At 42.0% G+C, this 16,675-nt stretch overlaps 1 protein-coding gene across 1 annotated transcript; it reads right to left on the bottom strand.

The window, feature by feature from the left end:
- Window positions 1-392: 392 nt before the first annotated feature.
- Window positions 393-16,310, bottom strand: NPM2 (nucleophosmin/nucleoplasmin 2). The gene is given in 7 exon segments (XM_068553094.1): window positions 393-589; window positions 592-774; window positions 1,540-1,633; window positions 15,351-15,476; window positions 15,643-15,728; window positions 15,891-15,971; window positions 16,238-16,310. Coding segments are annotated over 6 exon segments (744 nt in total). The 5' UTR covers window positions 15,949-15,971; window positions 16,238-16,310.
- Window positions 16,311-16,675: the final 365 nt, after the last annotated feature.

The raw sequence follows: 16,675 nt of genomic DNA, 5'->3' as shown, positions 1-16,675 counted from the left end.
ACACTTTCCAGTTTGCTATATTCTTCATGGGCATTATGTCACATGCCACTGAGAAGACATGACATAGTTTAAGCAACTGGTATATTGATGGACATTTACAATGCTTCCATTTTATACCATTATTTGAATAATGCAGTGATAAGTTTCTTAGTGCATATATTTCCCCCATATCTTGGATGGGATTCTTTGGAAGGAACTGCCATAAGTGGGATGAAGTCAGAAGATAAGAACTGTTAAATGCTTTTCAAAAAGACTGCCAACCGACAGTGGCAGCACACCTGTGCACCTGTGTCTCCGTGTACCACACACCTGCACACACGTGTGCATCACCCTCTTTCAAGCACGATGTACCTCAACTAAAAGATTTTGGCTAATTTAATAGATGGAAAGAGTTACCTCACTGCCACCTCCTCTTTTTCCACCTTTTTTTTCTGGAAACCAAACACAAGCATTATTGGGAGTTCTGGCAAGGCCCAGGGGCAGAGCAGACTCCCGCCGGGCACCTAGCAGGTGTTGCCCTGGGCCTCAGCACACTCAACTGGGGAGGCCTGGTCCAGGTTTCTGAGGAGCCTTTGCCGGGGGGGGGGGGTCCCTCCCTCACCTTGGCAACGCTTGTGTGCTTCTGGGGCGCCAGCCTCTTGACTTGTTTGACAGGGGTCTCCTTCTCCAGGGACACATCTATGTCTTCGTCATCATCATCTTCTTCCTCTTCCTCCTCCTCCTCCTCCTCCTCCAGGTCCTCCTCCTCCCCCTCCTCTTCCTCCCAGGATTGGTCTGAAGTGTCAGCGATGGTGTGGGAGGGAAGCAGGGCCTCTGAGCCCGAGGGTCTCTGCCCGGCTCCCCTTCCCAGATCTACCTGCCCAAAGTGCGGCTGGTGGGGGGGGGGGCGGTGAGGGCTGAGGCCGAAGCAGGAGGGCAGGGGAAGTGGTAAGCTGCAGCTCTGGCCGGGCCGGAGGGGGATGCACACTGGGAAGGAGAGTGTGAGGGGAAGGAGGGAGAGGGTGGGGACACAGCAGCCGAGGAACTCAGGCCTCGGTGGAACCTGCCCGGGGTTTGGAGCAGGAGAGAACCCTGATGGAAGAGGCACCACTGGATAGAGAAGAAGGCAGTTAAAGGGCTGTCAAAAGCACAGCGACTTGCCAGGGTCCATGTTACTGCTACAGCTACATACGTCATAGCAGGTAATGTTTTGAGTGTGCTCTGGTGCCAGGCGTTATGTTAAGTGCTTTTTCTGAATATGCCATTTATTCCTCACAACTAGGAGGAATATACTTGAAGATGGAACCAAGTATACCCCCACCCCCGTGTTATGGCCGGAGGGCTGCAGCCCACAGAGGACGTGGCGGAGAGGTAAAGGAGAACTGGGGCTAGGACCCGTGCCCATGGCCTTCTGGTCCAGGCTGCTGGTGCTTCTGTTGCCTTTGGGGATCTTCTCTAATAATTCAAGAATCCCTCAAGTGTTTGAGTACCTATTATGTCCTTGGCCCTGTGCTGAGCACTGTACCTGCAGACCTTTCTCGGGTCCAAGCTTGGACTTACCATAACATTCCTGGCCACAGAGGAACACAGGTCCAGAGCCAGCCCGGAGCTGGAACGTGACAGGAGGAGAAAGCTCCAATCCCGCCAGGACGACCTGCAGGGGTAGGGGGTAGGGGGTAGGGGCAGGAGCAGAGAGGACAGGCCACTCGGGCCTGGTACTTGGCCGGGGGTGGTGGTGGTGGGGGCTGGCTTCAGGCAGAAATACTCAGTTTATTCCCTCCCCTCAACCACACACGCTTCAGGGCTTCCCTGGACCTCTCTGCACTCTCAGACCCCTGGACCTTCCTGCTGAGGTGGACTCTGTCAGAGAAGAACATGGATCTGATAATCTCATTCCTGCCAAGATCACAGATGGTATTCCAAGCTGAGGGGCAGCCGTTAAATAGTCTGATAGCTATGGACTGAACTGTGTCCCCTCAAATTCTTACGTTGAAGCCCCTAACCTCCAATGTGCTGGTATCTGGGGATGGAGCCTTTGGGACCATAACTAGGGTTAGATGAGGTCACGAGGGTGGGGCCCTTGTGATGGGATTAGTGCGCTTAGAAGACGAGACCAGACAGTTTGCCTTCTCTCTAGGCCACGTGAGGACACAAAAAGAAGGTAGCCATCTGCAAGCCAGGAGGAGGGCCCTTACCAAAACCCAACCGTGCTGGCACCCTGATCTCAGACTTCTAGCCTCCAGAACTGTGAGAAAGAAATGTCTGTTGTTTAAACCATGGTATTTTGTTATGTCAGCCCAAGCCGACTAAGGCACTGATCAAATGAGAAAAGCAGATGCAAAGTTGTATTACAGTCTTCCTATTGTCTTATAAGTAATGTGTGAATATTCAATATTCATAGGAATAAAGGTTGGAAATATATTACAGTGCTAACCATAATTTTCAGTGGACAGTACCACATTTATCTTCTTTATACTTTTCCAAACTTTGCAAATTTTCTAGAGTAACAATGATGATACTTAAATTTCTTGAGTTCTTCCCATGTGCCAGGCCCCATGCTACACATTTTACCTGCTTTATCTCATTTAAATCTTCACAAGAAGCCCACAAAGGAGGTGTTGTTATTTTACAGAGGAGGAAACTGAGGCTTAGAGAGATTAACTTAGAGTTTCTGGTTCAGAGAGGAAGCAGATAAGTGAAAACTGATCACAAACACCTAGAAATGCTGGATAAAATGTAATTCAGTGTTTTTACTGCTTGGTTGAGTGGTAAGATAGAAAGAAGGGTCCCTGTGCATCAGAAAGAAGAGCAGCCTGTGCAGAGGCTGATGCCACAGCTGAAGGGAGGACGTCCTTGAAAACAGCAAGGACTTTGCGTTGTGACACTCATGTGGACAGGAGACAAACCCTTGGGGAGGGGACCTTCAAAGGGCTACATCTCAGTAAAAAGCCCCATGGTGAGGGTTGAGGAGAGGGGACTGAAGGACCCTAAGCCACCTAACTAGAAAGGACCCACCATCAAAGGAGAGAAACAAGAACGTGTGGGTGAGATAACAGAGTCTCCTGTGAGAAGCTAACAGCTGTGGTTGTACCTCTCACTTATAGCAAGTCTGAATTTACTCGGTGGGCACTGCCAAGCCAAGAGATCTGTATAAAATCCCAGGCTTGTAATATTCCTGGGGCAAATGGCAGATGCAAACACAAAACCGGTCTCTAGGGACACTCTGAGTTCTTTTCACACAGAATTCTTTCAGAAAACAGAACCAAACCAAACCAGAAGAGGAGCTCACCACCTAAAATTACAAAACACACAAGAAACAACCCTGCTAGAGTCTGGCAGCAGAACAAAACAAAATGTACAACCAGGAACCTGAGATAAGAGAATAACAACCTAAACAACATGAAATGTTTGATGAAGATCAAATAAATATACAAGTAGGAATCAAAATAATAAGAACAAGATATTACAAAAAATAAAAAGAACCAAAGGCAGCTTCTAGACATCAAAAACATTAGCATTGAAATAAACCGAACAAATGGCTAAAAAGCAGAGTGAAGCAGCTGAAGGAAGAATCAGTAAATTGGAGAAGTGCTGGGAAGAAATTACCCAGTATGAAGCACAGAGAGAAATGAACAAAATATGAGAGAGAAGCTGGACGTGGAGGGCAGGTGAGAAGGTCCAACATGCATCCAATCAGAGGTAGGGACTGGAGAGAATGGAGTCAGTGTTCCAAGTGATAACGACCAAGAGTTCTCCAGAAGTGATCCAAGACAGAACCTCATACGCAGGAAACCTCAGTCCTGAACAGATAAATAAAAATAAATCCATACCTGAACATACTATGGTGAAATGACAGATGAGAACGAAGAGATGAGCTTAAAATCAACCAGAGAGGACAGATTTCCAAAAAAGGAACAATAACCAGACAGACTGAGGATTTCAACAGGAACATCAGGAATCAGAAAGCGGTCAGGAATCAGACCTCTTACCTAGAAGTATATACACAGCCAAACTATCGTGAAGGAATGAGGGTAAAAGAAAGATACTTCTGAGCAAAGCCCAAGTAAGTTTACTACTCCCAGGTCTACAAAAGGATGTTCAAAAAGATGGCAATTAAATTGAGAAGAAGTAGGTGCAAGAAGCAGTGATGAGCAAAAAAATTGGTAAAAATAAAGACCTAAGTAAACATTGCTGTAAAATAAAACAACACTAGCCATGACTAGTGTTGAGCTAGTTTAAAACAAGTTGGAGCTAAAATGCTACGTGATGACAATATGTATGTTAAAATGAAAGTAATTAGAACACCCTGGTTTGGGAGGAAGAAAACATTAATTTTCAACTTTGATCATGCATGATTGTTAAAAAATTAAGGAGAACAAATAAAGATTAGAATGAGATTCTATAGCTTCTAAACCAGCAGAAGAGAAAAGGGGAAAAGAAACTTTAATCAATCTAATAAAGGACAGGAAAACTAGAAAAAAGAAACCAAAAAATTTTAAAGGCAAGGAAAATAGAAGCACAAAGTACATGCTACAAGTAAATCCAAGTATATTAGCAAGTCACAATCAATATAAACAGACTATACTGGCTGGATAGATTAAAACAAGGTCTAGCTACATACTGCTTCTAAGAAACCTTGTAAGGACAGAGAAATGCTGGAGTGAAGAGATGGAAATATACATACCAGGTGCAGCAGAGGCTTCCAGTTGCTTATCCAATAGCCATTCTTTCCTTCCGTAATAACAGCACCCTGATATTACTGAAATACTGTACCCAGCCATAAAATGCATTCCTCAGTTTCCTTTGCAGTTGTGACTACGTTACTAATTTCTGGATCAATGAGCTGTAAGCAGAATTTGGAAGGTGGTACTTGTGGGAAGACTCCTTAAAAGGTGGACAGAGAACTAAGAGAAGCCCCTGTGGTCTTCCCTTGCTGCTTCTTTCCTATTACATTAATTGTAGAAGTGAGGGCTGGAGCTGCAGCAGCCTTCCTGGACTGTAAGGTGATCTTGAGGATGGTAGCTCTGCACTAAAGACAGGAGAAAGATACGAGGAGACTTGGTCTTTGGTGACCATGGAGCCATCTCATCAGCTCTGGACTGCCCATCTCTGGACTTCTTCTATGCAAGACAGAAATAAATCTTAAGCCCCTGTAGTTGGGTCTCTGTTATGGCAGCCACACATGACTAAAATGAAAATGAAGCTAGTTGTACTATCTGGCGAGTGATGTTGATAATGGGGGAGGCTATGTATGGGTAGGGGTAGGTGGTATATGGGAAATCTCTGTACCTTCCTCTTGATTTTATTGTAAACCTAAAACTGCTCTTTAAAAATAAAGTCCCTAAAAAATGAAGCTAGTAGTGTTTGTTAGGATTAGGTTTGGTAATAAGTGACAGAAAACTCCATAACAGTGGCTTACACAGGTAGAAGCTCACTTCTTTGTCACATAAACTAAGTCCACACATAAGCTGTGGGTACACCACTCCTCAATCACCAGGGATCCAGGCTCTTTGCACCGTGTTGCTCTACCATTCTCAATACACGGCTCCCACATCACCCAGGATGGCTTCTCTTGTTCTAGTCATCACATCTACACTCCAGGAAGGGACAAAAAAGTGGTCACATGATCTCTCTTTAAGGACACTTTGCAGATGTTGTAGATCCCACTTCTGCTTACATCGCACTGGCCAGAACTTCATGGTTATGCCAAACTTAGAGGGAATATAGTTTTTATTCTCAGTAGCCTTGTGACCAGTTAAAAGTCATGAATTCCATTACTGAAGAATAAAGAAATAACGGAGATTGAGGGACATCTGGGAAACATTAATATCAGATGATACAGGCTTTAATTCAATAAGTATTTTAGGGATAAAGAAGGTCACCACATAATGAAAAAAATTAGACAAGGAAGATATTTACAATTATACAAGGTAAGTAAAAATTTTACAAGAAAGCTAAACCTGTAAATTATATGCATCAGCAACATAGTCTGAACATACATAAAACTATAGCCACAGTAATCAAGACAGTGTGATATTAGAGGGATAGACACATAGATCAACAGAACAGAAGACCCAGAAACAGGCACACACAAATACTTGCAACTGATTTTTGACAAAGGTGCAAACTCAATTAAATGGAGCTTTTTCAACAAATGGAGCTGGAGCAATTGGATGTCCATAGGCAAAGAAATGAACCTTCACCTAAACCTCACAGCTTATACAACAGTGAACTCAAAATGGATCATAGACTTAAGTGTAAAACATAAAACTATAAGACTTTTGGACAAAAACCATAGAAAACCCTCATGATCTCAGACTAGGCAATGTGTTCTCAGACTTAACATCAAAAGTCATAAAAGGAAGAACACAATGGACCTCATCAAAATTAAAAACTTTTGTTCCGTAAAAGCTCACGTGAAGAGGATGAAAAGACAAGTTATAAACTGGGGAGAAAATATTTGCAAGCCATATATTTGACAAAGGACTAGTGTCTAGAATATATAAAAAATTAGCAAAATTCAACAGTAACAAACAATCCAATTAGAAAATGAGCAGAAGACATGAACATTTAACTGAACATACATATGGCAAAAACCGCATGAAAAGATGTTCAACATCATTAGCCATCAGGAAAATGCAAACTAAAAGCACAATGAGACATCACTACACACACATTAGAATGGCTAAAATAAGAGATAGTGACAACATGAAATGTCGATGAGGACGCAAAGAAACTTGATCACTTATGCACTGCTGATAGAAATGCAAAATGGTACAGCCACTTTAGAGAACAGTCTGGCAGTTTAAGAAACCAAATGTGTAACCACCCCCATATGGCCCAGCAATTGCACTCCTGGACATTTATCCCAGGAGAAATGAAAACTTAGCTTACGCAAAAACCTGTACACAAATGTTCATAGCAGCTTTATTTGTAAGAGCCCCAGATGGGAATCAGCCCAGTTTTTCCACAGATGAACTGTTGAACTGTGGTACAACTATACCACAGAATACCAGTCAGCAGTAAAATGAATGAATCTCCAGGGAATTATGCTGAGGAAAAAAAGCCAGTTCCAAAAAAGTTACATAGGTCTGATTCTATTTCAATGACCAAATTTTAGAAATGGAGGACAGATTGGTGGTTGCCAGGGGTTAGGGGGAGGTGAGGGAGCAGGAGGGAGGTGAGTGTGGTTATAAAAGGGCAACATGAGGGATCCCTGGGGTGTTGGAACTGTTCAGTATCTTGGCTGTGGTGGTGGATATAGGAACTTAGGTGATAAAATTGTATAAACAGATCCCTGCATTGTATCAATGTCAATATCCTGGTTTTGATATTATATTACAGTTTTGCAAAATGTTACCATTGGAGAAAACTGGGCAAAACATACAGGGATCTCTCAGTATTATTTCTTACAGCTGCATATGAATCTACAATTATCTAAAACAATTTTCAATTAAAAAATAAACATATATAAAGTAAACAAAATTATAAGAAGATGCTGAAGATCCACAATCATAACAGGAAATTTTAACAGATTTCTTTTGTTAATTGATACATCAGGGGACAAAAAATATGTAGGTTTGAACACAATTAATATACTTGATTTAATGGACACACATAGAATCCTATAATACTACCATGTAGTAAGCCACAAATTGAGTCTCAACAAATACCAAAGAATTGATATGGTATATATATATATATATATATATATATATACATACATACACACACACACACACATATACACGCACACACACACACCATATTTTCTGTTGCAATTACACTAAGAAAAAGGGTGATGACTCAACCCACCCCATACCTTTGGGAATTAAAAAATTCGAAGTAACTCATTCATCAAATAAGAAACCATAATGGAAATTAGAAAATATTTAAAATAAGATAAAGTGAAAATACCACAGATCACAAATTAAGGGATGCAGTTAAAAACATCTTCAGAGGGAAATGTGTAGTAGTCAAAATAAATAAATAGAACTTACTTGGAAAAAATAAGCTAGAACATGAATGGGCTAAATATCTAACTTAGGAAGTAAGAAAAAGGAACAAAGAAAGCAGAAAATCAGATAACCAGAGAAATTAATAAAATAAAAAATAAGGAAACAATAGAAAACATCAACAATATCAAAAGCTTTTTCTTTGAAAAAAAGAAAAAGACTAATATCCAGTGATTGAAGTGAAGGGAAAAAAGGAAAGATGATAAACACTACTGGGAATTTTAAAAAGAGGAATATAATAACAGATATAGTCATGATGAAAAATATTATTAGCAAATAGCATGAACAATATCTAGAAAAATATAAATGATCATAATTGACTCAGGAGATGTTTGGTTCAGGCCAAGTAAGTAACAGGGACTGAATTTACTCTCCAGCTTGACACAACTAAAACACTATAATACAGGCATACCTCAAAGATATTGCAGGCTTAGCTCCAGACTACTGCAATAAAGCGAGTATCACAATAAAGTGAGTCACATGAAATTTTTGGTTTCCTAGTGCATATAATTACACTATACTGTATTCTATTAAGTGTACAACAGCATTATGTCTAAAAAATGTACATGCCTTAATTTAAAAATACTTTATTGCTAAAAATGCTATTCATCACCTGACAATGCAGGGCTGCTAAAACCTTCATTTGTAAAAAACAAAAACAAATGAACAAACAAACAAAACCCCCGCAATATCTGTGAAGTACCATAAAACCAGTTATGCCTGTGTAGGAAACAACAGCTCTCAAGACACTGGATACCAGTCAAGGAAGAACAGTGATCTCTGAGAGATGGGACAGAGATGAGATGAGCCCTATGGTTGCCCAAGCTTACTTCCTGGACAGTGCAGGGAGGGGGAACCCAGACAAAGCCTACTGGTCTCTCTGAGTTTAGGAAATAGAACTGGAATCCAGGGAAGCCAAGGCACCTAGAGTTCACAAGAGAGGAAAAAGCTGCAAAGACAGCACTCCAGAGATCTGTAGAAGGCCCCCTTGAGTATTCAGTCAAGTAGTAATCAGAACATCCATGAAAGGAAACTACCTGAGGCTGGAGAAAGAATCATCCTAAAGGTGTCTGGAGCTCACAGAGTGGAAAATCTCATAATTTATGGGGCATCTATTGGAGTACTAAGAAAGGTCTTGCTACCGTAGTGGGGCAAAATTAGACTAAATTCAGCTTAAATCCCTAACAAAGGGATTTGTGTCTTGCTTAAAAACAAGACACAAAAGGATCAAATGGTATTTCAGTAACTTCACTGCATCCCAGAACAAAATTCAAGAATACTTATAAACTGTAAAAATATCCAGCATCCAAATAGTAAAATTCATGTCTAGCATCCACTCAAAAATTACCAGACAGGACTTCCCTGGTTGCACAGTGGTTAAGAATCTGCCTGCCAATGCAGGGGACACAGGCTTGACCCCTGGTCTGGGACGATCCCACAAGCCGTGGAGCAACTAAGCCTGTGTGCCACAACTACTGAGCCTGCACTCTAGAGCCTGTGAGCCACAACTACTAAGGCTGTGTGCCACAACTACTGAAGCCTGTGCACCTAGAGCCCATGCTCCACAACAAGAGAAGCCACCTCAATGAGGAGCCCATGCACCGCAATGAAGAGTAGCCCCTGCTTGCCGCAACTAGAGAAAGCCTGCACACAGCAATGAAGACCCAACACAGCCAAAAATAAATAAATAAATAAATAAATAAATAAATAAATAAATAAATAAATAAATAAATTTATTAAAAAAAAATTACCAGACATACAAAGAACAAGGAAGCTACAACTCATAATGAAGAGGGGAAAAATTCAATAAAAACTGAAACAGAAATGACATAAATGGGAATCAGTAGAAAAGAACATTAAAACTATAGTCCTTATGTTCAAGAAAGATCGAAAATGAGACACGGAAGACTTGAAATTTGTCGAGATGAAAACGACAGTACCTGAAATGAAAACATACTGATGAGATTAACAGCAAATTAGATACTTCAGAAGAAAAGAATAATGAAACTGAATAAACTATCCAAAATGAATACACAGAGGAAAAATACTTTAACAAAACGAAAAGAGCATAATGAACTGTGGGACAACTTTAAGAAGCCAAGTATACATGTAATTGGATTCCTCAATGGAGATGAGAGAGAAGAGGGAACAGAAAAAAATGACTGAAGAAATAATGGCCAAAACTTTCCAAATTTGACAAAAATGGTAAATCCACAGATCTAAGAAGTGCAGTGAACCCCAGTGCATTTAATAATCAAATTGCTCAAAACTAGTTATAAGGAGAAAATCTTAAGAGCAGCCAGAGGAAAAAAGACATCACATACAGGGGAATGAAGACAAGGATGTGAGAAGACTTCTCCAAATAATGCAAGCTAGAAGACAATGGAGAAATTTTTTTCAGTGTTGGAAGGGAAAAAAGTCAATCTAGAGTTCTTTACCCAGTGAAAATACCTTTCAAAACTGAAATGAAATAAGGACTTTCCAGGCATACAAAAGCTTAAAGAATTCATCATAAGCAGATCTGCGTTACAAAAAATGTTTAAATCCTTCACACAGAAGGAATATGACACCAAATGGAAACTTGAATCTACACAAAGGAGTGAAAAGTACCAAAAATGGTAAATATAAAAATGGTTTATTCTAAGTTCTAATCTCTTTAAAATATAGACCGTTTAAAGAAAAAATAACAACAATGTAGAGTAGGATTTATAGCATATGTAGAAACAAAAGATATTACAATAGCACAAAGGATGGGAAGTGGTAAATGAAGTGTGCTGTAGTTAAGATTCTTATATTGTACATGAAATGGTATATTATTTCACTATAGACTGTTGTAAGTTAAAAATGCATACTGTAAACTCTAGAGCAATGACGAAGAAAAAAACCAAAAAGATGAGGTACACCTAAGAAGCCAATATTGAGGATGAAAATGTAACCAAAAGACCACTTAGTTAATCCAAAAAGCCAGAAAAGAGGAAGAAAGGAGCACAGATGGGACAAATGGGAAAACAAATAGCAAGATGATAGATTTAAACTCAACCTTGTTGATAATTTGGTTAAATGTTAACTGTCTAAATGCTCTAATTAAAAGGCAGAGATAGCAAATGGATAAAAAAGTAAAACTCAATTAGGTGTTATCTAAAAGACACCCAATTTATACATAAAGATACAGAGGTTAAAGTAAAACAACAAAATAAAAGAACAGGAAAAATATACAACACAAACACTAATCAAAAGAGAGCTAGATTGGGGCTTTCCTGATGGCGCAATGGTTTAGAATCCGCCTGCCAATGCAGGGGACACGGGTTCGATTCCTGGTCCAGGAAGATCCCACATGCCGCGGAGCAACTAAGCCTGTGTGCCACAACTCCTGAGCCTGTGCTCTAGAGCCCGTGAGCCACAACTACTGAAGCCAGCATGCCTAGAGCCCATGCTCCACACTGAGAGAAGCCACCACAATGAGAAGCCTGTGCACTGCAATGAAGAGTAGCCCCCGCTCGCTGCAACTAGAAAAAGCCTGAGCACAGCACCGAAGACCCAACACAGCCAAAAATAAATAAATAAATTAAAAAAAAAAAAAGAGAGAGCTAGATTGACTATATTCCAAGTAGACTTCAGAATATTTATCAGGGATAAAGAGGAGCATTTCATAATGATAAAGGGATCAATTAACCAAAAGGATATAACAATCCTAGAAACACAGGATTTATTAGGATGCACCTCATAAAAGAGTTTTAAAATACATGGGGCAAAAACTGATAATTAAAAAGAGAAATAGACAAAGACAATTATTGTTGAGGTCTTCAGCATTCCTCTTTCAGTAACTAATAGATCAACTGGACAGAAAATGAGTAAGGATATAGAAGACGCGAACAAAACCATCAACCAACTTGATACAATTGACATTTATAGAGCAATACACCCAACCATGGGAGAACACACATTCTTCAAGTGTGAATGAAATAGTCACCAAGATAGAACATATTATGGGCCATAAAACAAGTCACAACACTGTTTAGACTGAAATCATATAAAGCATATTTTCAGACCATAATGAAATTAAAATAGAAATCAATTAAAGAAAGAATTAGAAAATCTCTATTTGGAAATTAAAAAGCAAACATACTTCTAAGTACCCCAGGGACTGAAGAATAAAACCAGAAAATAATTTGAACTGAATGAAAATGAATATAGTACTTATCAAAATTTGTGGGATGAAGCTAGAAAGATGCCTAGAAGGAAATCACAGCATGAAACGCTTATATCTGAAAAAGGTCTAAAAAATCAATAATGTAAGATTATGCCTTAAGAAACTAGAAAAAGATCAGATTAAAACCAAACTAAACAGAAGAGAGGAATAAAGAACAGCTCAATTAAATACAAAAGTGGAAAAACAATAGAGAAAGACTGATGAAACCAAAACCTGGTTCTTGAGAAAGACTGATGAAACCAAAACCTGGTTCTTGAGAAAGACTGATACAACCGTTAAACCTCTAGCCAGACTGGACCAGGTAAAAAGGAGAGAAGACACAAATTACCAACATCAGGAACAAAAGAGCAAACTTTAATACAGATAATACAGAAAAGGATTAGGAAATAATAAGAACAACTTTATGCCAGAAAAGTTGACAATTTAGATGAAGCAGAAAATTTCCTTAAAAAAAACAAACAAAAGCTCTCTAAACAAAATAAACCAAATAGTCTTATATCCATTAAATAAATTTAACTTGTAGTTAACAAGATTGCTTCACAGGTGAATTCTACCAAAACATTTAAGAAAAAAACAAAACAAAACAAATTTACATGAATTCTTCCAGAAAATAGAAGAGAACATCTTCCTTTTCATTTTATGAGGCCCAGCATTACCTTATGCTAAAATCAGACAAAAACATGACAAGAAAACCATAGACCAATGTTGCTCATAACATAGACAAAAATATCCTTAATAAAACAGTAGCAAATGGAATCCAGCATTATATAAAAAGATAATGCATTATGATCGAATGGGGCTTATCCCAAGAATGCACAGTGGGTTTAAAATTTGAAAAAAATCAATGGACGTAATTTGCCACATAACAAAATAACAGAAAAAAATCACCTCACTATATGCAGAAAAGAATTCTTTGACAAAATTCAACACCCACTCATGATAAAATATCTCAGCAAACTAGGAATAGAAGGGAACATCCTCAAACTTAATATAGGACATCTACAAAACTCCTTCATCTGTCTCAATGGTAAAAGACTAAATGCTTTCCCTCTGGTAAAAGGCAAGGATAGTCCTGCTCTTACAACTTTTACTCAACATTGTACTTGATGTCCTAGTCAGTGAAGTAAGACAAGAAAAAGAAACGCAGGGCATACAGATGGAAAATTAAGATGTTAAACTGACTTTATTCACAGATGACATGAATAAATACATAGCAAATTCTGTGGAATCAACGGAAAGCTGCTAGGACTAATATACAAATTTAGCAAGGTTAGATAATACAAAAACCAATTATATAACTATATACTAGTACTGAATAATGATAAAATAAAAATTTAAAATAGCATTTCTGTACCTTATCCCATATACAAAAATTAACTGAAAATGGCTCATAGACTTATATATAAGAACTAAAACTTTAAAACTCGTAGAAGAAAACACAGGAGTAAATCTGCATGACCTTGTGTTAGGCAATTGTTTCTAAGATTCAACACCAGAAAGCACAAGCAACAAAAGAAAACACATATAAACTGGACTACATCAAAACAGAAAACTTTATGCTGCAAATGATATCATCAAGAAAGTAAAAAGACAACCCAGCGAAAGGGGGGTATCTATTTGCAAATAAGCTGATAAGAGGCTTGTATGTAAAATAAAGAACTCATACAAGTCAATAGTAAAAAGACAAATATTAAAGTACATTAAACTCAAACACAGTTTTACAAAATGAATAAAGATTTGAATAGAAAATTCTCCAGGAATTCCCTGGCAGTCCCGTGGTTAGGACCCCATGCTTTCACTGCCAAGGGTGCGGGTTCAATCCCTGGTCAGAGAACTAAGATCCTGCAAACCACGCAGCCAAAAAAGAAAAAACAAAAAGAAAGAAAGAAGATTCTCCAAAAAAGATATACAAATAGCCAATAAGCACATGAAGAGATGCTCAACATCATTAGTCATTAGGGAAACGCAAATCAAAACCACAGTGAGCTACCACTTCATACCCACTAAGATGACTAATCAAAACCAAAGACAAAAACAAGTGTTGGTGAGGATGTGGAGAAATTGGAATACCCAAACATTGCTGGTGAGATTGTAAAATGGTGTGACCGCTTTGGAAAACAATGTGGCAGCTCCTCAAAATGTTATATATATGAAGCTACCATATGACCCAGCAATTGCACTTCCAGGTATACGCTCAAGAGAAATAAAAACTTATGTTCAGGACTTCCCTGGTGGCGCAGTTGTTAAGAATCCACCTGCCAATGCAGGGGACATGGGTTCAAGCCCTGGTCTGGGAAGATCCCACATGCCGCGGAGCAACTAAGCCCATGAGCCACAACTACTGAGCCTGCGTTCTAGAGCCCGCGAGCCACAACTACTGAGCCCATGTGCCACAACTACTGAAGCCCACATGCCTAGAGCCCGTGCTCCACAATGAGAGAAGCCACCGCAATGAGAAGCCCGCACACTGCAACGAAGAGTAGCCCCCGCTCGCCGCAACTAGAGAAAGCCTGCGCACAGCAACGAAGACCCAGCGCAGCCAAAAATAAATAAATAAATCAGGAATGAAACGAGGACATCTACCATTATCATTTTATCCAGTATTATACTGGAGGTCCTAGCCAGTGTACCTGGATTTAAAAGAAAAAAAAAAAAAACCCAACACAAAGACTGCCATTACTCACAAAGAAGATCTGCATAGAAAACTCAGATTATTAGAGTGAGACTTTCTGGATACACAATCTGGATACACAAGCAGTATGTAAATCATCAACACTGTCTGGTCACCAGCAGTAAACAGTTGAAAAATGTGATTTGGAGAGAGGTTATTTACCTTGCCCAAAGTCACACGGCTAGTAAACAGTGGACTAGGAGGGAGTTCCCTGGTGGTCCAGTGGTTAGGACTCAGCCGGCCCCCCCCGCCCCCCCCCCCCCCAAAAAAAATTGTGGACTAGGATGGAAACGGGGCTCCCTGCCTCCTGGGTCCAAGCTTTTAGTCCTGGGCTATATGCCTCTCTAGCACTGGCTGTACTTCTGCGGGAGCCTGTACCCCACCTTTGGGTCCGTCCCCACGCAGCGGGTGAGGCCTGAGCAGGGCCTCCTAGGGCTGGAGCCAGGGTGTCCTAGGCCCGCAGGGAAAGGCTCACCATGGGGAGGACGGAGGCCCGAAGAGAGGCCAGGGTGATGGGCTTCCTCTTTCTGTCGTCCTGGCTTGCTGGGGGCAGGATCTCCACGAGGTTCATCTCCTCTTTGGCTTTCTCCCCGAGGCAAATCTGAGAGGGGTGGAAAAGGAGCAGGGCTCCTCCTCACCCAGAGGGCGGAGGAGGCAAGCCCTGTTCCAGCTGCGGGCACCGGCCAATCCCACCTGCTCCTCTGTGGCTGTCCAAGTCTCTCCCTGCTCCGTCCTTCCTCCCCTCCTTGGGGCTGTGGGGTACCCACCGTATTAAGCAACAGCGTGCAGTCCTGCTTCCCCACCTTCTGGGGTCTGAAGGTCCAAGTCGGCTTCTCCTGGCTCAGCTCACAGCCTGCGAAGGGAGACGGAGGGCGGAAGGCGTGGCGTGGCGTGCGGCGGGCAGGCTCCAGGGAGGCGCGCCTCTCTCCCTCCAGCCCTAACCCCCACCCCCCCACCCCGGTGACGCACCCCCAGCCCCCCGGGTGCTCCGAGAACAGTCTGGAGCCTCACTCACCCCAGAGCAAGGCCAGTGTCGCCTTTTCGGAGGTGCTGCTAGTGCGGCTGAGATTCATGATGCGGGGCGGGGGCCGAGCAGCTGCGAGGAAGGGCGCGTTACAACCCCCGGCCGACAAGGCAGCCCACACCCGAGCTGGGGACACCCAGGCGGAGCGCTCCGCCAAAGGACGGTGCTTAGATCGCCCAGAGCGGGAGAGGTGAGCGAGGGGCCCGGCTGCCCCGCCGGCCCTCCCAGCACCCCGGGGGTGCAGCGCAGGGCAGCCGCGGGGAAGGCGGCTCGGTGCCCGGTCTCACGTCCACTCGGCCCCGGGGCCCGGCCCTCTCGCAACCCCTCCTCCACCTCACCGTCCCTACTCCGCGGGCGAGGCTCACGCCATAGGCTCCTCCTCGGACCGCTTCCCTCTTGGGCTTCCTCCCTCCGGCCTCATCCCGGCCTCACCTGAGGGCCGGCCGCCCACAGCGGGCGGTTATGAAGCCTGGGAAGGGGCAACGGGAGGTGTCTCATCAGCCCCATTCCGTTCTTCCACTCTTTCCTCCTCTTCGCTCCTCAGAAGCACCTGGAGAGCTTGTTAAAACACAGAGCGCTAAGCCTCACCCACCTCCATCGTTTCCCACGGGGGAGGTCTGGGTAGGACCCAGAGAATTAGCACTTCTAACAGGTGCCCAGGTGAGGTGGACGCTGCTGGTCCAGGACCGCACCGTGAGAACCACGGTCCTGACCAATAGGGACTGACTGAGGCCTGCTGCCGGAGCCCGCCCAGCACCCAGCGTGGAGAAGCTTTG

The sequence above is a fragment of the Eschrichtius robustus genome, chromosome 10, assembly GCF_028021215.1.
Source record: "Eschrichtius robustus isolate mEscRob2 chromosome 10, mEscRob2.pri, whole genome shotgun sequence".
Classification (NCBI taxonomy): domain Eukaryota; kingdom Metazoa; phylum Chordata; class Mammalia; order Artiodactyla; family Eschrichtiidae; genus Eschrichtius; species Eschrichtius robustus.
This window is presented reverse-complemented; position numbering and strand designations above follow the sequence as displayed.